Source organism: Centroberyx gerrardi, chromosome 3 (genome assembly GCF_048128805.1).
Source record: "Centroberyx gerrardi isolate f3 chromosome 3, fCenGer3.hap1.cur.20231027, whole genome shotgun sequence".
In the NCBI taxonomy this organism is placed as follows: domain Eukaryota; kingdom Metazoa; phylum Chordata; class Actinopteri; order Beryciformes; family Berycidae; genus Centroberyx; species Centroberyx gerrardi.
The window spans coordinates 1,328,859-1,350,816 of record NC_135999.1 but is presented as its reverse complement, the minus strand read 5'-3'; the positions used below and the strand labels follow the sequence as shown (position 1 = coordinate 1,350,816).

The 21,958-nt window shown below is 46.6% G+C and overlaps 1 protein-coding gene across 1 annotated transcript in view; it reads left to right on the top strand.

The window, feature by feature from the left end:
• Positions 1-21,958, top strand: part of LOC139911279 (mitogen-activated protein kinase kinase kinase kinase 3-like) — a 71,291-nt gene that overhangs the window by 22,216 nt on the left and 27,117 nt on the right. The window contains exons 3-12 of the mRNA XM_071898784.2: positions 6,342-6,432; positions 6,783-6,847; positions 8,361-8,416; positions 9,794-9,841; positions 12,517-12,559; positions 14,424-14,496; positions 15,153-15,284; positions 17,188-17,250; positions 18,174-18,255; positions 18,513-18,632. Of these exons, the coding sequence (XP_071754885.2) occupies positions 6,342-6,432; positions 6,783-6,847; positions 8,361-8,416; positions 9,794-9,841; positions 12,517-12,559; positions 14,424-14,496; positions 15,153-15,284; positions 17,188-17,250; positions 18,174-18,255; positions 18,513-18,632 (773 nt within the window). The remainder of the gene's footprint in view (positions 1-6,341; positions 6,433-6,782; positions 6,848-8,360; positions 8,417-9,793; positions 9,842-12,516; positions 12,560-14,423; positions 14,497-15,152; positions 15,285-17,187; positions 17,251-18,173; positions 18,256-18,512; positions 18,633-21,958) is intronic.

Below are 21,958 nucleotides of genomic sequence, written 5' to 3'. Positions count from 1 at the left end.
GTGTGGTCCAGGCAGAGTGTGGTCCAGGCAGAGTGTGGTCCGGGCAGAGTGTGGTCCGGGTAGAGTGTGGTCCAGGTAGAGTGTGGTCCAGGTAGAGTGTGGTCCAGGCAGGGTGTGGTCCAGGCTGGGTGTGGTCCAGGCAGGGTGTGGTCCAGGCAGGGTGTGGTCCAGGCAGGGTGTGGTCCAGGTAGAGTGTGGTCCAGGCTGGGTGTGGTCCAGGCAGGGTGTGGTCCAGGTAGAGTGTGGTCCAGGTAGAGTGTGGTCCAGGCAGGATGTGGTCCAGGCTGGGTGTGGTCCAGGCTGGGTGTGGTCCAGGCAGGGTGTGGTCCAGGCAGGGTGTGGTCCAGGTAGAGTGTGGTCCGGGTAGAGTGTGGTCCGGGTAGAGTGTGGTCCAGGTAGAGTGTGGTCCGGGGAGTGTGGTCCAAGCTGGGTGTGGTCCAGGCAGAGTGTGGTCCGGGTAGAGTGTGGTCCAGGTAGAGTGTGGTCCGGGTAGAGTGTGGTCCAGGTAGAGTGTGGTCCGGGTAGAGTGTGGTCCGGGTAGAGTGTGGTCCGGGTAGAGTGTGGTCCGGGTAGAGTGTGGTCCGGGTAGAGTGTGGTCCAGGCTGGGTGTGGTCCGGGTAGAGTGTGGTCCGGGTAGAGTGTGGTCCGGGCAGAGTGTGGTCCAGGCTGGGTGTGGTCCGGGCAGAGTGTGGTCCAGGCTGGGTGTGGTCCAGGCAGGGTGTGGTCCAGGTAGAGTGTGGTCCAGGCTGGGTGTGGTCCAGGCAGGGTGTGGTCCAGGCAGGGTGTGGTCCAGGCAGGGTGTGGTCCAGGCAGAGTGTGGTCCAGGCTGGGTGTGGTCCAGGCTGGGTGTGGTCCAGGCTGGGTGTGGTCCAGGCTGGGTGTGGTCCAGGCTGGGGGTTCGCTGCCTTGCTCAGAGGCTCTTCAGCAGCTGTCATGGGGATTGATCCTCCAGTCAGTCCCAGTCTGCCTGCCAGTACACACTCATGTTAGTGTTAGCGTGTTAGCATTAGCATGCACACCTCGCTACATCCACCGCCACATGATCTGCATGCAGGATCAGCGCTGCAGTGCAGTACATCACATCACATCATGTTACATTACATTTCAGTGGATCAGACAAGATTACATGACATTACTCGCATTGCATCAGACTAGATTACATTATGTTAAGTTACATTACATTGACTGATGCTGAGTGGGTAAGGGGGCGTGTCCACCAGCGGCCTCTTGAGCGCCTGAAGCACTGGAGTTGAGAGCAGCTGTCCTGTCCGCTGTTGTTAGCGTTAGCCTAGCTGACGTTAGCTACAAAACGGGAGGATGCCAGCTCTTGGTCCCGCCCCTGCTCCATCCTTATTGGCTGATAGAAATCTGAAGTGACATTGATGAGCGGTGCTTCAGACATCAGAAGTGGAAATAGTTTCAGCCTGACAACAGGTCCAGAACAGGTCCAGAACAGGTCCTGGACGCCTCAACACAGGCCCTCCCACACACACACACACACATACACACACACACACACACACACATTCTCTCTCTGTGTCTCTCTGTCACAGTGTCTGAGCAGGACGCACCAGGTGACCTTTGACCCCATCCTCAAATTCTGTCGCCTCGTTAGTCGCCGTGCTCCTTTCTGACATCACTAACAGGTTTCCACGGCAGCCATGTTCCCTAGCAACACAGTGGCTATCAGCTCTGATGCTGCTGTGATTATATTATATTATATTAGATTAGATTAAAATGTATTGATCCTGTGGGGAAATTGTGTCATTGCAGCAGCAAATACTAACAGGATACAGCAGAGAAAAGAAAAAGTGGAAGAAAACAAAGAAAAATAAGAAAAAAATAGAAGAAAAATTAGGTGAAGCTGGTCTGATACAGCTTCAGTGTTTTAAGGCGGACTGGAGGTGAAGCTGGTCTGATACAGCTTCAGTGTTTTAAGGCGGACTGGAGGTGAAGCTGGTCTGATACAGCTTCAGTGTTTTGAAGCTGGTCTGATACAGCTTCAGTGTTTTAAGGCGGACTTGGAGGTGAAGCTGGTCTGATACAGCTTCAGTGTTTTAAGGTGGACTTGGAGGTGAAGCTGGTCTGATAAGAGTATTGATTGGTGCTGTTCTCTTTGCTGGAGAGTCAGCAGCTGTCACTGTACTCCAGGACTGATAAAAATAGAATTAATCAATATCGATCAATGGAAGAATAGACGAGTCACACTACTGATATTGAAATCACAGTACTTTCCAAATCAGTACTAAAATCACAGTACTGATATTAAAATCATAATATGATACTTCTATATCGATCTTTTTTCTCTGAAGGAAAAGTGTTTCTGGTGTTTCTTGGGTTACCGGTGTTGCTGGTGTTGCTGGTGTTGCTGGTGTTGCTGGTGTTGCTGGTGTTGCTGGTGTTGCTGATGTTGCTGGTGTTGCTGGTGTTGCTGGTGTTGCTGGTGTTGCTGATGTTGCTGGTGTTGCTGGTGTTGCTGGTGTTGCTGATGTTGCTGGTGTTGCTGGTGTTGCTGATGTTGCTGGTGTTGCTGGTGTTGCTGATGTTGCTGGTGTTGCTGGTGTTGCTGGTGTTGCTGATGTTGCTGGTGTTGCTGGTGTTGCTGGTGTTGCTGATGTTGCTGGTGTTGCTGGTGTTGCTGATGTTGCTGGTGTTGCTGGTGTTGCTGGTGTTGCTGATGTTGCTGGTGTTGCTGGTGTTGCTGGTGTTGCTGATGTTGCTGGTGTTGCTGGTGTTGCTGGTGTTGCTGATGTTGCTGGTGTTGCTGGTGTTGCTGATGTTGCTGGTGTTGCTGGTGTTGCTGGTGTTGCTGATGTTGCTGGTGTTGCTGGTGTTGCTGATGTTGCTGGTGTTGCTGGTGTTGCTGGTGTTGCTGGTGTTGCTGGTTGTTACGTGACGTCAGATGCAACACTCGTTATGTTACGTAACATTATCACCGTTAATTTGAAAGAGACGGAGGTCGCAAATTTTTAATATCAAGTCCATTCGGTGGAAAAAGAGAACGTGACGCCGCTGCTAGTGGCGGTTTATTAAGATCTTATGGATACATTGACGCCTCTGGTTACTGGTGTTACTGGTGTCAAGTAAACTGAAGTAAACGTTACTATGGTTACAGACATTATTTACAACCATCGTGAGATCGGAGGAGTGGAGTGACTCCTGTTACCCGTACCCGTGATCTCTGATGGGAACTGGAGGAGCATCGAGTCTGAGCTCATGATTCTGTCCTGGGAAAAGAAGGCGTGTCCCATCCAGGTGAGAGGGAGCAGCTGCCCCAAGTGGAGGAGCTGGAGGAGCTGGAGGAGTATTTCTGGATCTGATTCTCCAGTGAGGGGAAGAAGCATCATGAGACCGACTGCAGGTCAGCTGAGAGAGAGCTGAGCCACAAAGAAAACTGATTTACTGAGAGAGAGATCTTCATTCAGACTCTCAGCTGTGGAGGAACTCCTCAGGGTGACGTGAGGTTTCTCCTCAGGGTGACAGGAGGTTTCTCCTCAGGGTGACAGGAGGTTTCTCCTCAGGGTGACGTGAGGTTTCTCCTCAGGGTGACAGGAGGTTTCTCCTCAGGGTGACATGAGGTTTCTCCTCAGGGTGACATGAGGTTTCTCCTCAGTGACAGGAGGTTTCTCCTCAGTGTGACGTGAGGTTTCTCCTCAGTGTGACGTGAGGTTTCTCCTCAGGGTGACGTGAGGTTTCTCCTCAGGGTGACATGAGGTTTCTCCTCAGGGTGACGTGAGGTTTCTCCTCAGGGTGACGTGAGGTTTCTCCTCAGGGTGACGTGAGGTTTCTCCTCAGTGTGACGTGAGGTTTCTCCTCAGTGTGACGTGAGGTTTCTCCTCAGGGTGACATGAGGTTTCTCCTCAGGGTGACGTGAGGTTTCTCCTCAGTGTGACATGAGGTTTCTCCTCAGGGTGACGTGAGGTTTCTCCTCAGTGTGACATGAGGTTTCTCCTCAGGGTGACGTGAGGTTTCTCCTCAGGGTGACAGGCTGAGGTCAGTGATCCAGGAGGAGCTCGGTATCGAGCCGCTGCTCCTGCCCTGGACAGGCTGGAGGGACTACATCTCCCAGCATGCCTGGGAGCTCCTGGGGATCCCAGGAGGTGCTGGAGGAAGTCGCTGGGCTGCTGCTGAACTCGATCAGCAGCTAGAAAATGTTTGGATGGATGGATGATAATGAAGTACCAGCTTTTTTTTGATTGCAAACTGAAATTGGAATAGCAATTGGTTACACAACTCGTTTCTGGGAAAAGTAATAATATTCCTGTAATGTGTTACAGAGAAACACCAGCGACGGTACAACTCAACACTTGCAGCCAATTACAGCAGAGTTTGCAGCTCCAAATATAGAAAGACTGGATTCATCTGAGTTTATCTTTAGCCCGATGACTATCAGACTGTTCTCAGATCTGTACCACACACACACACACACACACACACACACATAAACACACACACACACACACACACACACACAAACACACAGTCAGTCAGGACATCAAAGATGGTCTGTGTTTTAGAAGATGAATCACTCAACTTAAAAAAAAAACCTGGCCCACCTTCTGTTCTGTAGCAGTGGGTGTTAACTCTCACAGTGAGCAGAAAGCAATTACTCATCACAAAGAGGTCAATTTTATCTCCGGATGGTAAAAAATACTTTGGTCCAAATAAACCTAAGATGTTGCTTACATTAATATCTGGGTTAGAGAGACCGTCCTGTAACTGTTAAGACACAGGTTTGATTCCCACAGCAGCCAGTACTGACCTCTGACCTCTGACCCTACTGGTCAAACATGGGCATGTATGTGTGTCTCATTAGAAGATGTAAAAAAATAATATAAAATCAGATGTGAGTCTCTGGAGTTCAGACTGGCAACTTTCCACATCGGTGGCTCCAACCGACAGTGAGAGGCAACTGTTTGAATTCTGACGACATCATTACCCAGAATTCCTGTGCGGTGAGGTCAGTAAAGCGGTCTGTGCTGCTTTAAACCAAAGGACACCAAAGGAACCAGAGAGGAAAAGATCTAACGCTGCTGAGTCCAGCTCCACAAAGATCTGCTGCTTTTCTCCGTTTCATCTCATTATTAAAAGAATGCTTCGGGTTTTTCGGCTGCTGCTCAGACTGAGGAAGAGATCTGAAGAATCACTTTTATAGACTAAATGATGAATGGATTTGATTGATAGATTCATTGATAATGAAAATAAGTGTTAGTCGCAGCCCTGCTATTTAGTCAAAAACAATCGCGGCCACAGTATGCAGTGCTGCAGTTTCACATCAGAGCAGTGTGATGTTTCCTCAGAGGATTTCCACTCTGATCCTGGACTCACATTCACTTACACAGAGAAAATCCTCTATTTATCCAAACCGAGTCAATCCTCAGTAAATATCTTTGTCTCTGCCTCGGCAGCTCAAACAGCGACTCCATCAGCAGACCGCCGACCTTCCATTTTAATGAAGCCTTACATAAATACTCCATATTTATTCTGATCAGCCGGCGGACGGACAGCGGAGAGGCTTTAATGAGCTGAAGCCTCAACAACAAAGACACTTTGTTCTCTCTCTCCCTCCCCGTCTCTCTCTCTCTCTCTCTCTCTCTCCCTCTCTCTCTCTCTCTCTCTCTCTCTCTCTCTCTCTCTCTCTCTCTCTCTCTCTCCTCTCTCTCTCTCTCTCTCGCCCCAGAGATGATGAACACGTTTGTAGATAGATGGACAGACAGACAGATAGATTGGTTTAAACAGGCGATGGACAAACTGACAGAAGCGCTGAACCTCATCTGAATACTGAGTGTGTGATAATCAGCCTGGCCTCTCTTCAGTCCTCATCCTGCAGCCCGGAGGAAGACTTATGGATCTCCTTCCCATAATGCTTCAGTGATGCTTCAGTCTGCTGTTTGTGGCGAAGGAAGCAGTTTGGAATATGGGAACCGGGATTTGACTGACTATTTTGTGCCGATAGTCAATATCATCAAAACCATTTCCATACCAAAGAACTTACAAGTATTCAGTGTTTCCATTTGATGCGTTTCAGACAGACTTTCTGTTAACGACACATCAGGATAACAGAGTGACTCAGTGTATTGATCTGGTACTGATCAATGTATTGATCTGGTACTGATCAATGTATTGATCTGGTACTGATCAGTGTATTGACTGCCTGACTGACGCTCACATGCTTTCTGATCCAGAACTTTTGTGTGTGTGTGTGTGTGTGCACAGACGTATGCAGCTTTGTCCTCTACTCCCCACTAATCATGTGTGTGTGTTTCTCTGTGTGTGTATGTGGTTGTGGTTGTGTGTATGTGTGTGTGTGTGGTTCTGTGTGTGTGTGTGTGTGTGTGTAGGAGAGGACTTTGCCGTGGTGCAGCAGGAGATCGTCATGATGAAGGACTGTAAACACTCCAACATCGTGGCATACTACGGCAGCTACCTCAGGTACCTGTCACCATGACGACCGCATCAGCCCCGCCTCCCCACCCCCCTGCCTGAATGAGCACTTATACACACACACACACACACACACACACACACAGCCTGCAGCGTCTCTGCTGACAGTGTGGCTGGATGCTGCTGTGGCTGGAAGTGGGGAGGGGGGGTGGAGGAGAGGGGGTGGAGGAGGGGTGTGTGTGTGTGTGTGTGTGTGTGTGTGTAAAAGGACGTTAGTTTATCAGTCATGATGTTTTGTCACGACCCAGAAAACACTCCTGAACACATTAACCCCCCCCCCCCCCTCCTCTGTCTCAGCTGTATTGATCCAAAGCTAATTTGTCGGTCTCTCTCTCCAGGAGAGAGAAGCTGTGGATCTGTATGGAGTTCTGTGGAGGAGGCTCCCTGCAGGACATCTACCACGGTAACACTGGTTACTGACTGACTCACTGACTGACTCACTGACTGACTGACTGACTGACTGACTGACTCACTGACTGACTGACTCACTGACTGACTGACTGACTGACTGACTAAACTAGACATCTAGCACGGTAAGACTGGTTAGTTATAATAACTAACTAACTAACTAAACTGGTTAATAACTAAGTAACCAACAAGCTTTCTAACTAACAAACGACATCTTAAATCATCTGAGCATTTTCTGTCGCCTCATTTTTAATTTCGCAGACATTTCCTGAACTTTTGGCGCCTTTTTACCCCGAGCCTCGCTCATCTCTGAACAGAACAATATATCTAATAGTATCCCTAACCTGAATTCTGATCAGTCTGATCAGTAATGGAGCTCAGTCTGCTGATGCTGTGTCTTTAAACAGTTTTTCTCTCTAACTTCCTGTCACCTTCAGCCCCCCCTCCCTCCCTCCCTCCCCCCCTCGCCCACGCTGCCTTCCATCTCCCTCCTCGTTAAGCCTCGGCTCGTTGCTGTTCAGCCGGCGGTCATTAGGTTGGGAGCGCTCACCGTTTGGCCGCTACGCCTCATTAAGACTCTGTGACGATGCCGTCGGCGCCGAGGGCGACCGGGGGCCGCCCACCACCTCCCGCCCCCCCGCTGCTCCAGAGTCGGGTGTTGATATAATGTCCTAACCCCCGCCGAGCCCGACAAACACAGAGCCGGCTCGCGCTCGGCTCCCCGCAGACTCGCTAAACACAGATAATGATGGAAACTGTGAGGCTCTGCAGCGCCGCTTCAACTTCTCCAACCTTTAAACTGATGCTAAACTCTGAGCCGGCCTTCACTCTGACTGTTGGGTCTGTCCTGCAGTAACCCCGTCATCTGGGAAAACAGTGGCTGGTGGACTCTGGGGTTGATCAGACACTGACCTGTAGACAGACTTCCTGCTGAAGGCTGCTCATCACTCACTGAGGCTTTCTAAGGAGCTCAGCTGATGGTCATGTTCTAAAATAAAAATATTTAAAATCTATTTTCGAGAGTACGAAATTCCTTCGCTATAACTTGACCAAACTAGAAAATGTGCTCAGTAGAGCACAGACCTCCGCCATGTCTAACAACACTCCGCAAGGAAGTTATGCACCTTTTGGTGATAAGCCACGCCCACCACCACGCCCCCTTTTGGCCAATCAACATGAAAGGTTAATCAGTTCTTCCTTGGCCCATAAGCAACCTTCATACCAAGTTTTGTGCAAATCCGTGCCCAACTTTCTGAGATATCCTGCTGACAGACGGACGGACAGACGAACACACAGACGCAGGTGAAAACATGACCTCCATGGCGGAGGTCATAAGGCAATGGTACAAAATTCCTTTGCTATAACTTGACCAAATAAGGTCATGGAGCAAAATTCCTAACCTATAATCCGACCAAATAAGGCAACAGGTGGGAATTCGCTCTCTTTGTTCTGACCAAATAAGGCAATGGGATGATATTGATTCTCTTCTTCATTGTTTTGTCTTGCAGTAACCGGCCCGCTCACAGAGTCCCAGATAGCCTACATGTCACGAGAAACTCTCCAGGTACTGTCCAATAAGATTCTTAGATACTCCGGGTACTGTCCAATAAGATTCTTAGATACTCCGGGTACTGTCCAACAAGAGTCTTAGGTCTTCCAGGTACTGTCCAATAAGATTATGTGGTTCTCCACGTACTGTCCAATAAGATTCCTAGGTTCTCGAGGTTCTGTCCAATCAGAGTCTTGGGTTTCTCTAGGTTCTGACCATTAAGATTCTCAGATTCACCAGGTACTGTCCAATATGATTCTTAGGTTCTCCAGGTTCTGTCCAATCAGAGTCTTAGATTCTCCAGGTACTATCTAATATGATTCTTAGGTTCTCCAGGTTCTGCCCAATAAGATTCTTAGGTTCTCTTAGGTTCTCCAGGTTCTGCCCAATAAGATTCTTAGGTTCTCCAGGTACTCTCCAATAAGAGTCAGGTCTTCTAGGTACTGTAAAATAAGATAATGTGGTTCTCCAGGGTCTGTCCAATAAGATTCTTATGTTCTCCAGGTTCTGTCCAATCAGTCTTAGGTTCTCCAGGTTCTGTCCAATCAGAGTCTTGGGTTTTCTAGGTTCTGACCATTAAGATTCTCAGATTCACCAGGTACTATACAATACAAGTCTTAGGTTCTCCAGGTTCTGCCCAATAAGATTCTTAGGTTCTCCAGGTACTGTCCAATAAGAGTCTTAGGTCTTCTAGGTACTGTAAAATACGATAATATGGTTCTCCAGGTACTGTCTAATCAGAGTCTTAGGTTCTCCAGGGTCTGTCCAATAAGATTCTTAGGTTCTCATGGTACTGTCCAATAAGATTCTTAGATTCTCCAGGTACTGTCCAATAAGAGTCTTAGGTCTTCTAGGTACTGTAAAATAAGATAATGTGGTTCTCCGGGTACTGTCTAATCAGAGTCTTAGGTTCTCCAGGGTCTGTCCCATAAGATTCCTAGGTTCTCCAAGTACTGTCCAATAAGATTAGGTTCTCCAGGTTCTGTCCAATCAGTCTTAGGTTCTCCAGGTTCTGTCCAATCAGTCTTAGGTTCTCCAGGTTCTGCCCAATAAGTTTTTATGTTCTCTAGGTTCTGTCCAATACAATTCTTAGGTTCTCCAGGTTCTGTCCAATAAGATTCTTACGTCTCCAGATTCTGTCCAATAAGATTTTTAGGTTCTCCAGGTTCTGTTTAGTTTAGTTTACAGCTTTGCGTTACTTTTCAACAGAACATCATGAATGTTAATAACATTATACTGTATATTGAATGTGTTGTTATTGATGTATTTAGTGTTGAAACGTAACAGTTTTGTCAATCTAAAGATCTGACATCTTGGTTCCATGTTCCATGTTGTGTGTCTATGATATGATATATATATCTGTTACATGTGTGTCCTGTCTGTCTTCTGCAGGGACTCTACTATCTGCACAGCAAAGGCAAAATGCACAGAGACATTAAGGTAACATGATTTATTATTATTAATTATATATCAACCCGCCCACTGTTTCTGCTGTCTGGTGGAAATAACATGATGTGATGTAAATGTTGTGAAGCTGTGGGCGTTCAGCTCCACTTCCTGCTCTGCTGATCAGTGCTGGAGTCCTGGAGGCTTTCCCATGTTACACACCTCCATCTTTATTATTCAGACAGCAGCAGCAGCAGCCGTACTGTGGACCTGGAGATAGATGGATGGATAGATGGATGAATAGACAGACTTACATACTTTGTTTACACTGTACTAAAAGTGAATAAAGAAGTGAAACACTGTCTGACCCAGCAGCATGTGACTGACAGCAGGAAATAACAGGAACTTTCTGTACTGAAGGGAACAGACTGCAGAAATCCGTCTGCACATATTGACATACTGGCATGAAGACGTTCTGCACAGATCCTCTGTGGGCTGCAGGCTGGTGTGTACCCTCAGCTGGGTTAACGAGGCAGTGCGGTGTTTGGTTAACGAGGTGGTGCGGTGTTCGTACTGTCAGCTGGGTTAACGAGGCGGTGCGGTGTTCGGTTAACGAGGCGGTGCGGTGTTCGGTTAACGAGGCGGTGCGGTGTTCGTACCGTCAGCTGGGTTAACGAGGCGGTGCGGTGTTCGTACCGTCAGCTGGGTTAACGAGGCGGTGCGGTGTTCGGTTAACGAGGCGGTGCGGTGTTCGTACCCTCAGCTGGGTTAACGAGGCGGTGCGGTGTTCGGTTAACGAGGCGGTGCGGTGTTCGGTTAACGAGGCGGTGCGGTGTTCGGTTAACGAGGCGGTGCGGTGTTCGGTTAATGAGGCGGTGCGGTGTTCGTACCCTCAGCTGGGTTAACGAGGCGGTGCGGTGTTCGGTTAACGAGGCGGTGCGGTGTTTGGTTAACGAGGCGGTGCGGTGTTCGGTTAACGAGGCGGTGCGGTGTTCGTACCCTCAGCTGGGTTAACGAGGCGGTACGGTGTTCGTACCCTCAGCTGGGTTAACGAGGCGGTGCGGTGTTCGGTTAACGAGGCGGTGCGGTGTTCGTACCCTCAGCTGGGTTAACGAGGCGGTGCGGTGTTCGGTTAACGAGGCGGTGCGGTGTTCGTACCCTCAGCTGGGTTAACGAGGCGGTGCGGTGTTTGTACCCTCAGCTGGGTTAACGAGGCGGTGCGGTGTTCGTACCCTCAGCTGGGTTAACGAGGCGGTGCGGTGTTCGTACCCTCAGCTGGGTTAACGAGGCGGTGCGGTGTTCGTACCCTCAGCTGGGTTAACGAGGCGGTGCGGTGTTCGGTTAACGAGGCGGTGCGGTGTTCGTACCCTCAGCTGGGTTAACGAGGCGGTACGGTGTTCGGTTAACGAGGCGGTGCGGTGTTCGGTTAACGAGGCGGTGCGGTGTTCGTACCCTCAGCTGGGTTAACGAGGCGGTGCGTGCCGCCGCATTTTCCTGATTCATAAGCAGGTTTACCGCCTCAGTCTGGCAGCAGAGGCTCCTGAGCGGTAGTGAGTGAAACAAAGTGAACAGCTGCATTCAGAACCACAGGAGCGGGCCGAGGCTGAAGGCTCCTGCCACACCAAGGTCCCTTCAAAAATCTGCCAATTTGTTTTGGCCTTGCTTATCGGCCAAAAACACACATCGGAAAATATAATTTGAGGCTTTATTACTAATCTATAGGGTGTTCTGGTAAATTCGGCATGTATATAATCCTCCAAACAGCTCAAATTTTAAGGGACCGGCCCAGTGTTACTTCACACACAAAACAGCGACTCCTGACCTTCGATCTGTTCCAACAGTCTGGTGATGTCAGGATCCTGATCACAACAAGACTCCACTGAATAAACAAACAGCACTAACTCAGTAAAACAGAAGGTTGATTGATCCAACCTGCCCACCATGCTGATGATGGTCTCGCTCTACGGAGGGCAGAGTGATAGAGGCCAGCACTGGACCAGAAATTACACGCAGACCCTTTAATATACAGAGTTCAGCTGGTGATCTGACATTTTAGTGCTGAAACAATTAGTCGATTGATTGATTAGTTGTTTGACAGAAAATGAATCACTTAGAATTTTGATAATCGATTAATCGTTTTAGTCATTTATCAAGTGAAAATACCAAACATTTTCTGGTTGCAGCTTCACAGATGCTAAGACTTTCATCTCATTATAAAATCAATACTTAGTGTTTTCTGGCTGCTGGTCAGACTGAGGAAGAAATCTGAAGAATCACTTTGGACTCTAGTAACTTGTGATGGGGATTTATGATTATTTTTGACATTTTATAGACAAAATGATATTAATTGATTAATCAAAAAACGAAGCGATAGATTAACCGCAAATGAAAATAATCGTTCGTTTCAGCCCTGTGACATCTCTAGTTTGGATCCATTCTGCTTGCTCAGGTGCGTGGATGATCGGGTGTTTAATATGCAACACTTCATTTACATATTGATTTTCATTGGCTGTCACCCGGCCTGCCGCAGACAGGAACGCCACAGTGAAGAGTCTCTGCAGCGGGAACTTTAGGAACCAGCTCAGATTACTGTGATACAGCTGTTACTGCTGAGGGTTTACATCTGGACTGTAGGTTGATATTGTTTCTGTGTGTGTGTGTGTGTGTGTGTGTGTGTGTGTGTGTGTGTGTGTGTGTGTGTGTTGATGCTTGGTCTCTTCTATCTGAAGGGAGCGAACATCCTGCTGACAGATAACGGATACGTCAAACTGGGTGAGTCACCTTCACCTTCAGTCTCTCTCTCTGTCTCTCTCTAACACACACACACACACACACACACACACACACACATCCTTGTACTTCTATCTTTGTGAGGACCATCCACTGACTTAACCTGAACCCTAAAACAGATGCAGCATGAGGTCACTATAGCTGATTATCAATACGCGTTCTCGTGTCCTCCGTGACGCCGAAGCACGATTCCAAATCAAAAGAACGAGCGGACGGAGGACGGATAGAAAACCCAGAAGTTTCCTCGCCAACCTCAAAATATCCAGGAAGCGTCGGATGGAGACTTGACCGACGAGAGCGAACTGAAAGCCCCGTATCGACTTGGCGTTCCCATGGAAGACGCTCTGTTTTCCAGGAAGGAAAAGTAATGGCAGTTCGTTTCATGGGGACTTTAAGTTTTGAACATTACCCACATAATAAATCAGAAGAGTCTGAAGCCTCCTGTAGAAACACGCTGCTGATATTCAAAATCTTTAAATTTGACCGTTTTCATGCTAAAAGATTCCACAGTATCCAGCGTTTCATCAGAACTGTGTCGTCATCGGAGCGGAGCATCATGGGACACTAAAACTCTCCACTGAGCCCCGGCTGCCTGATGAGTCATCGTCACCACCGCTGACCAGCAGCTCGTTAGCATGCGGTGTCACTCACACATTAAACAGACCCATCTCCATCAGTCATATATGAATAATTGATTTATGGTTTTGGAACAGATTGTCGGTTTTCCATCTGTCAATCCGTCACTTCAGAATATGTGAAGGGTCTTAAAGGAACAGCAGACCTGAAACTCCAGGCTGAAGGCTTCAATACAGTTTCATTCTCTATACGAACAACCTTACATTTTCATTCATTTACATTAATTCACCGCTTAATTCTTGCAAAATTCCCTTAAAATTACTTACGGGAGTTATTAATGGAGGAGACCACATCAAAACCTCCTTAAACTCCCCTTAATGTTTGACTGCTTACTTTCTAATTTAATGTTAAATTCAGGGAGACAGGAACTTTCCATTAATAACTCATTAATAACCTGTAAACCTGCACAAAAGACATGAAAAAATCCCTTAATTACTAGTGTCTCCACGAACCAACCCATGAATAAATCCCTTATAAACCCATGATACTAACCTTACTTTATTAAAGCTGTTATTTTTATGGATAATTAATGTTTATGTGATGAGAAATTAAGTAATAATTTCAGGGATAAAAGTAAGCGGTTTGGTTCTGTAGCGCTCGATGCTTTCTGATATTTTATACTTCTTCTATTTATTACAAGACAGATTTTTCCATTTCCATTTTTGCAGAGGATTTTCCCTCAGGTGTTTAGAGCAGCAGCTTCTCTGAACTGACTGCAGGTTTCGTCTCTGTTGAGTGTTGAGAGAGAAAAGCCAAACAGACATTTATTTACATGACAAAGTTGTGTATTAATACTTTAATTCTCAGTCCATCACACTCTGATGTCCTTTATTTCAGTTTGGTTTTATTTTTCATTCTGGCTTTAAAAAGCTCTTCAAAAGTCTGAGGTTGAACTTGATGAAACTTCCAGGTGCTCTTGAGCAAGGCACTTTGACCCTGAACCAGTCCAACTGCAACTGGAGCTGCAGGGAACCAGTTCTCCCAGTAGAACCAGTTCTCCCAGTAGAACCAGTTGTCCCAGTAGAACCGGTTCTCCCAGTAGAACAGATTAACTGGACTCTTCTGTTCCTTCTCATCCGTTCAGCATTGCTTTGTTTTCACTCTGCTGGTTCCGACTGAGTCTCTGCTCCTGAATGGACTGAAGGATTTGACCTCTGACCCCTGGCTCACCTGTGTGTGTGTGTGTGTGTGTGTGTGTTTCTGCTGGCAGCGGACTTCGGTGTGTCGGCCCAGATCACCATGACCATCGCCAAGAGGAAATCCTTCATCGGGACACCCTACTGGTACCAGCCCCCCCACCCACACACACACACACACACACCTCCTATCGATCTCCTCCTCCATGATGCTGCAGTCTGCTTCCTCCTTCATCATTGGCCATTTTGTCATTTTCCTCCCATTGATCAGAGGAGACACAGGCTCTGATTGGATGATGATGATGATGATGATGATGAAGTAATGACTGACTGACTCGAAGCCAGTCAGTCAGTCAGCAGCAACAGCTGACATGTATGTAACTGTTCAGAGAAGATGCTGTGACATCAGCACAGAGCTGCTGCTGAGCTCACAGGTTACTGACGTACAACATAAAAGTCAAAAAGTTCCAAATAAACTGAGTGAAAGTTACTGAGTCAGTTTAAGGAAATCAGTTGCTGCGAGGCAGAGGAGGAGAGAACAGAGGAAAAACTAAACAGTAACATGTCAAACCTGAGTCAGCAGGATTCATTCAGTCTGATGCTGATAGAACAGATTTAAAATATATTCAGTTAAATCAGAATTCAGTCAAACTAAAATTACTGACTTCAGCAATATGTTCAAAACAAACTACAAGTTCACAAGAAGCTGCTTGTTTACAGCAACAAGAGTGAATGAAATTATCAAAGTTTCAGCTGTGTGTGTATGTGTGTGTGTGTGTGTGTGTGTGTGTGTGTGTGTGCAGGATGGCTCCGGAGGTGGCGGCGGTGGAGAGGAAGGGAGGATACAACCAGCTGTGTGACATCTGGGCCGTCGGCATCACCGCCATCGAGCTGGCCGAGCTGCAGCCGCCCATGTTCGACCTGCACCCCATGAGGTGTGTGTGTGTGTGTGTGTGTGTGTGTGTGTGTGTGTGTGTGTGTGTGTGTGTGTGTGTGTGTGGGTGTGGGTGTGTGTGTGCACGCGCGCACATGCCTGGACACATTGTATTGGATACTGTAGGCCAGTGTTTTTTTAATTGTAGAGATCATCTTTAGCCTAGTGTTAGCTGTAGCATTAGCCCAGCATTAGCTCAGTGTTAGCCCAGCATTAGCCCAGCATTAGCTCAGTGTTAGCCCAGCATTAGCCCAGCATTAGCTCAGTGTTAGCCCAGCATTAGCTCAGCGTTAGCTCAGCATTAGCCCAGCATTAGCTCAGTGTTAGCCCAGCATTAGCTCAGCGTTAGCCCAGCATTAGCTCATCGTTAGCCCAGCATTAGCTCAGTGTTAGCCCAGCATTAGCTCAGCGTTAGCTCAGCATTAGCCCAGCATTAGCTCAGTGTTAGCCCAGCATTAGCTCAGCGTTAGCCCAGCATTAGCTCATCGTTAGCCCAGCATTAGCTCAGTGTTAGCCCAGCATTAGCTCAGCGTTAGCCCAGCATTAGCTCATCGTTAGCCCAGCATTAGCTCAGTGTTAGCCCAACCAGAGACGGTTTAGAAACAAGACGGTGCAACTGCGAGTCATTTCCTGTATCTGTGTCACGTGGGTTTCTCACTGCCCCGCCCCTTCAGGAGACCAGCGGCAGGTCCTGAGTCTGTTCACTCCAATGGGAGAAGTGAACGTGAGCACAGATTATGACCGATTCTTTCGCCCCATAGTCACCGAAGTAAATATTGGACCCATTTTTCACAAGCCACATATCTTCTGAACATTCGGACGCTAAAATGGCATTTTCCAGACAAAATGAACTTTGTTGGAGACCCGTCTCTGTCTCAGCAACACACTCTCACGAGATCTGGCAACATCATCATAAATCCCGTCGATCTGGTTTCACTGCAGCGCGGCCGACGGCGCTTTCCAACCGGATAAACAGAAATCTAAAGGGACTTATACGTGAAACCATGAATTAAAAGTTAAAACTGAAATAAAACTTGTGTTTCTTTGCTTGATAATACTATTATTGTTATTATTATTTGACTGTTTTTCACACGACCTTCACAACACTTCCAAACGAGGTGGGGGGATGGGGGGGAGAGGCGACCACGTCCACTTAGGAGACAGGAAGTGTATACCATTTCATACCATTGGTGCAGCTTGTAATGCGTCATATTGTGTGTATAGAGCATCTTTGGCCCAACATTAGCCTGGCTTTAGCCTGGCTTTAGCCTGGCGTTAGTGCTTCCTAGCGCCTCATCGCTCCCAGGCAGGCCGAAGTCTTCGTGTTGACTAGCAGCTAAGTAGCTAACATGATTTTCCATCGACCACAAAGTGTTACAGTCTGTCTTCTGCAGCTAAACAAAGCAACGAATGGAGTTGACATTCTCCTCTCTCTCTACGCAGCAGAAGACTTTAGAAGATTTGCACGTTCCTGTTATTTTAGGTGTAGAAACTTCCAGAACAGACTTTGTCTCGATGCAGAACTCCAACATGAAGCAGCTGATCCTCCAGCAGCAGCAGACCGTCTCAGCAGGTTTTCACCTGTTCAGATGCAGTCTGGGTCCACTGAAGTCTGAGTTCTGCCTCATGAGGATCTGAACACATTCTGTCTCTGGAGCTGTGAAGCTGCAGCTAGCTAGCTAGCTACCGGAGCTTGTTCCCTTTGCAGGAGATGGAACGTTCCAGCTAGCTAAAAGCATGCTGGGTAGTGTAGTTCAGTAACTCATTTTGTCGTTCATGTAAATAATACTGAATGGATTTTTATAAAATTAAGCCAAGTGAGATGTGTTTACTCTGACTCCTCGTTAAGGTGATGACTCTCTCTCTCTCTCTCTCTCTCTCTCTCTCTCTCTCTCTCTCTATAGAGCTTTGTTGCTGATGACTAAAAGTAATTTCCAGCCTCCCAAGTTGAAAGACAAGGTGAAATGGTGAGTATCTATCTATCTATCTATCAATCTGTCTGTCTGTCTGTCTGTCTGTCTGTCAACAGACCAGCAACAGACCAGTACAGATCAATACAGATCAATACAGACCAGTTCAGACCAGTTCAGTCCAGTAAAGCAGATCTGTTTTTCTGATTCTCGCCTCCCAGCATAGAAACGGTGATGTAATATTGATGCATCCAATCAAACAGCTGCTGAAATATTAACAGCCAATCAGCAGGCTGATGCTAAAGGAACATTCCACCTGCTTCATCAATATTCACTTTGATTCCACACGCAGCTAAAAATAGCAGCAGCTGTTTGGTTTGGGTGGACTGGACCTTTACAGGAGGAGAAGTACAATCAATCCAATATGATCGCTTTTCCCAAATCAATAATAATAATAAAGTGCAGTTCTGTAGCTTTCATCTAAAAGCAGTTTGAGCTTTACAGAGAGACAGAAAAGGAAAAACTAGTAAAATATGTAAGGAGATTAAAAAAAATAGGAAACACATGCAGAAAAATTGATTACAAAAAAAATACAGCTGCTAAAAAAAAGGATAAAGTCACACACTTTGTTAAGCACTTATTTTAGTGTCCATCATGAAATAAAAGAAGTGCAGACTCCATTGATGTGATAATTGGACGCTGCACAGCGGCCAACACACACATGAAGGCAGAAGACAAACAGAATGTGGGAAACAAGACAGAAGGTTTCTGACTTCTGTTTTGGAGACTGAGAAGTTCGGGGTGTTTGAACGCCTCGCTGGGGAACCTGTCTGTCTGTCTCTCTGTCTCTCTGTCTGCCTGTCTGTCTGTCTGTACCTGTCTGCCTGTCTCTCTCTCTGTCTCTCTGTCAGCCTGTCTGTCTCTCTACCCTGTACCTGTCTGTCTCTCTACCCTGTACCTGTCTGTCTGTTTCTCCACAGGAGCAGCAACTTCCAGCAGTTTGTGAAGATCGCTCTGACTAAAAACCCCAAGAAAAGACCTGCTGCTGACAAGCTGCTGCAGGTAGGAGGAGGAGGAGGAGGGGGGGGGGGGGGGGTGATGAAGATGATGAAGATGATGAGTGTTCACCCTGTAGAGAAAAACATCATACAAACATCCTGCTACTGTGTGTTCTCTGTCAGAGTCCACAGAGTTTTATGAATGAACCCCAGATAGTTAGATAGAGATAATAAACTGATGGGACTCACAGACCTTTCCAAAATTAGATCTGCAGCACGAAGAGACTAAATGATTGACAGCTGTGTTTTGTCCCTTCCCAGCACCCGTTCGTCTCCCAGCCGCTCAGTCGGACTCTGGCCATCGAGCTGCTGGACAAGGCCAGCAACCCGGACCAGAACTCCTTTGAAGACCATCTGGACGACGAGGAGCCGGAGCCGGAGGTACTGAACCAGAACCGCTTCGTTCACCGAGTCCGGAACATCTAGGTCTGGGTGTCGAGAACCGGCTCCGGCTTAGTCCCGGTTCCTAATTGCCTAATTCACCAGAATCAATAAGCGACCGCACTAACGACTCCTCTTATCGGACATTAAGCATTTTGAACAGCTGGATGCTTGGTGAGAACTCACAGTGAGTTTGCTGGGTCCAGGTTCGCCAGCCTTCTTCAAAACAACAGAAGTCGCTGGAGACCATTTCTTTAGAGTTCCTAAAGCCGCAAAAAAAGGTCATAAAATTTCTCCATAGTGTTGTGAAGCCAAACGATTCCACTGTGGCTCCAAAGTCCAGTATTTACCTCATTATCTGCTATTTCTAAAGTAGCAAGCAGATGCTGCTTTCAAGTGCTGTCGGAAGTACTGTAGTTATGGGAACAGCGCTTGAACGACTCAAAGTGGTAAATACAGTCACTGGCAAATATGAACCTGATGCATCTTTGGTTGGCAAGTTAACTCCAGGATCTTTATCCGTCCTCCGTCCTTCTGTTTTGGAGACGTACGTTGGTCAGTCGGACACAGCAGGATTAGCCCGGCGCTAGCTGTCAGGAGACATAGAAGTGGTAAATAAAGAGAGAAAAAGGAAGCTAACGTCTCTGTGTCTTGCTGTCTGCCCAGTTGAGACGAACTAGTGATCGTCTGACACAAAGCATAGCATGTACTCTCAATCTCTGTAGGCATGGCATGGCATATCGGCCCCTCCACCACCACTCACCAGTAATTAGCTAGTTTTTTAGTTAGCTAGTTAGCGAGTTAGCTGTTGGATTCGCTGCAGAAGTTCGTTCTCGTCTCCTTTGCAAAATCTCCTCAGCAGTTTAATGTTCATACAAGAATGTCTGAAGTCTGAACTCTGAGAAATTTGTTTGTAAATGTTGTCGTCCGTTATGTTTCAGACAGTTGCTTTCCTCTCTGCAGCCTTAGTTACCTCAGCTTCTGGAAATGAGCAGAGTTCACTAGCTAACCCGCTAATATGCTAATTTTAGCATTTTGCTGCACTTCTGTAACAAAACGGGGGCGGGGCTGTTTCCTGTCGTTTCCTAAATATTGTTATTCTTTGTCTTCTTATTATTGTTTTTTTTTGTTTAGTTCCAGTAAATCTCTCCTCATCTGAACCTCTTTCAGTTGTCCTCTCCTGATTGGCTGTCTCTCTCTGTAGAACACTTCCTGTATCTCTCTTCCTCTTCCTGCAGCTTCACTTCCTGCCAGGTATCTGCTGCCGGCCGCTTCACACTGACGGGTTGGAGTTTGGTTTGTTTGGTTTGTGTTTGGATTTTGGTTGGAGTTTGGAGTTTGGTTTGTTTGGTTTGTGTTTGGATTGGTTTGAATTTTGGTTTGGATTTTGTTTGGAGTTTGTTTGGAGTTTGGTTGGAGTTTGGTTGGAGTTTGGTTGGAGTTTGGTTGGAGTTTGGTTGGAGTTTGGTTGGAGTTTGGTTGGAGTTTGGTTTTACAGCATGATGAAACTGAGTCTGAGCGACAGCAGAGCAGCAGTTTGCCTGCAGTGCAGCGGACTGTCCCTTTAATATAAAAATCTCTTTCTGATGAAACTCTGGTGAAAGTGTGCAGAGGAAATGCTTTGGATTCAGATCAGCTCATCACTGAGAGGCAGACAGCTGTACTCAACCAGCGCCGCTTTTTCTCTTCTACTGCAGGTTAGAAATAAAGGAAGTGATATTACAGAAAATACAGTAATGAATGAAAACCGAATCTTGATGGAAACCTCAGACTCAGATCTGCAACATTTGAAAGCAGCGACTCCAACACTCTGACAGAATGATTGACAGCAGAACATGAAACCAAATGTTGGTGTTTGGTTTTCTGAAGGAGACGGACAGGATCCAGATGTTTCACATATTGACCGATCAGCTGCAGGTGAAACAGGTTTAGAGCGTTTTGGAAATGAACTGAACTGAACTCTTCATTAGCCGTCTGTGATCCTTCTTCCCTCTAACAGACAGATTTAATTCCTTGAGACTTGACTTGATGCATGAAGAGAAGACTTGAGACTTGACGACTTGGGTTCTGGTGACTTGTGATGGGCATCTGTCATTACTTTTTACATTTTATAGACAAAATGATTAATCGAAAAAATATCCTCATTGATAGTTTAATCAATCATAAAAATAATCATTAGTCGCAGCTCTAATGTATACTATTGATTAATGTCAGCAGTAGAAAACTGGGCAAAGTCAGTTTAAATGATTTCATCCTCCCCTTGCTGCATGAAGAGAAGACTTGAGACTGGACTTGACTTGGGTTCTGGTGACTTGGGACTTGACTCTGACTTGTACTTTGATGACTTGAAAAGGTTTCTAAAGTCTTGACTTGAGATCTTGTGTTTGTGTAAATGACTTAGATTGAAAGTGATGAGATTTGTTCCGGCGGACGACTGAATTTAAATTCTGTTTTCTGAATTTGTATGGAATGATTGAATTTATTGAAGTTGAAACTGATTATAGAAATCAAACTCATGATGCTCTTACCAAGTTTTTATCCTATTAAAACCATATTGCATTGAAAAGTCTTAGATATTTAGTTTTCTTTAAGATATTAAATTGATACTGGACTTGGGACTTGACTTGAGCCTCAAGACTTGAGACTGACTTGGGACTCGAACAAAGGATTTCTTTCTTTCTTTTTCAAACTGCGCAGGTCAAAGGTCACCAGACGCAGAAACCTGGACGACTCGGAGCGGTACGGAAGCCCAGAGCGGCCAGGCTCGCGCTTTTATTGTTTTAATCCCGTTATCTTGAGATCGGACTTAATTGCCTTGAGATAACGACTAATGGTTTTTCTGGGCCAGACAGACGACTGCTGCCAAAGTGCAGAAAGACCGAAGCGGAGCAGACAGTCGGGAGGAGAAATCAGGACTGATCAACACATTAATTTAATGAAGGAATGACACGGGCAGGAACTGCAGCAACAAGGAAGTCTTGATCTGGAGAAAACCGGTTTTTGTGATCTGATGATAATGAGAAAATAATAAATCCTGATTGCAAGAAAACAGAGTTGAAGTTGGTGATCTCTGTATAACCGGATTAACAAATTTAGGAGCAACCAGCCGCTCTCAGCTCCTGTAGAGCAGTGAGGAGCGACTGTGAGTGATTATTATGTTTTTTTTAAGATTATTTTTTGGGCTTTTTGCCTATTTTGCGTTAGTTTTACGGTAGAGAGATACAGGAAAGAGTGGGAGAGAGAGAGAGAGAGAAGGACGCCCCAGCAGAGCGATTATTAAATGAATGTGTGTAAACCGGGCTAGTAGAGAAATCCTGTTACTTGGA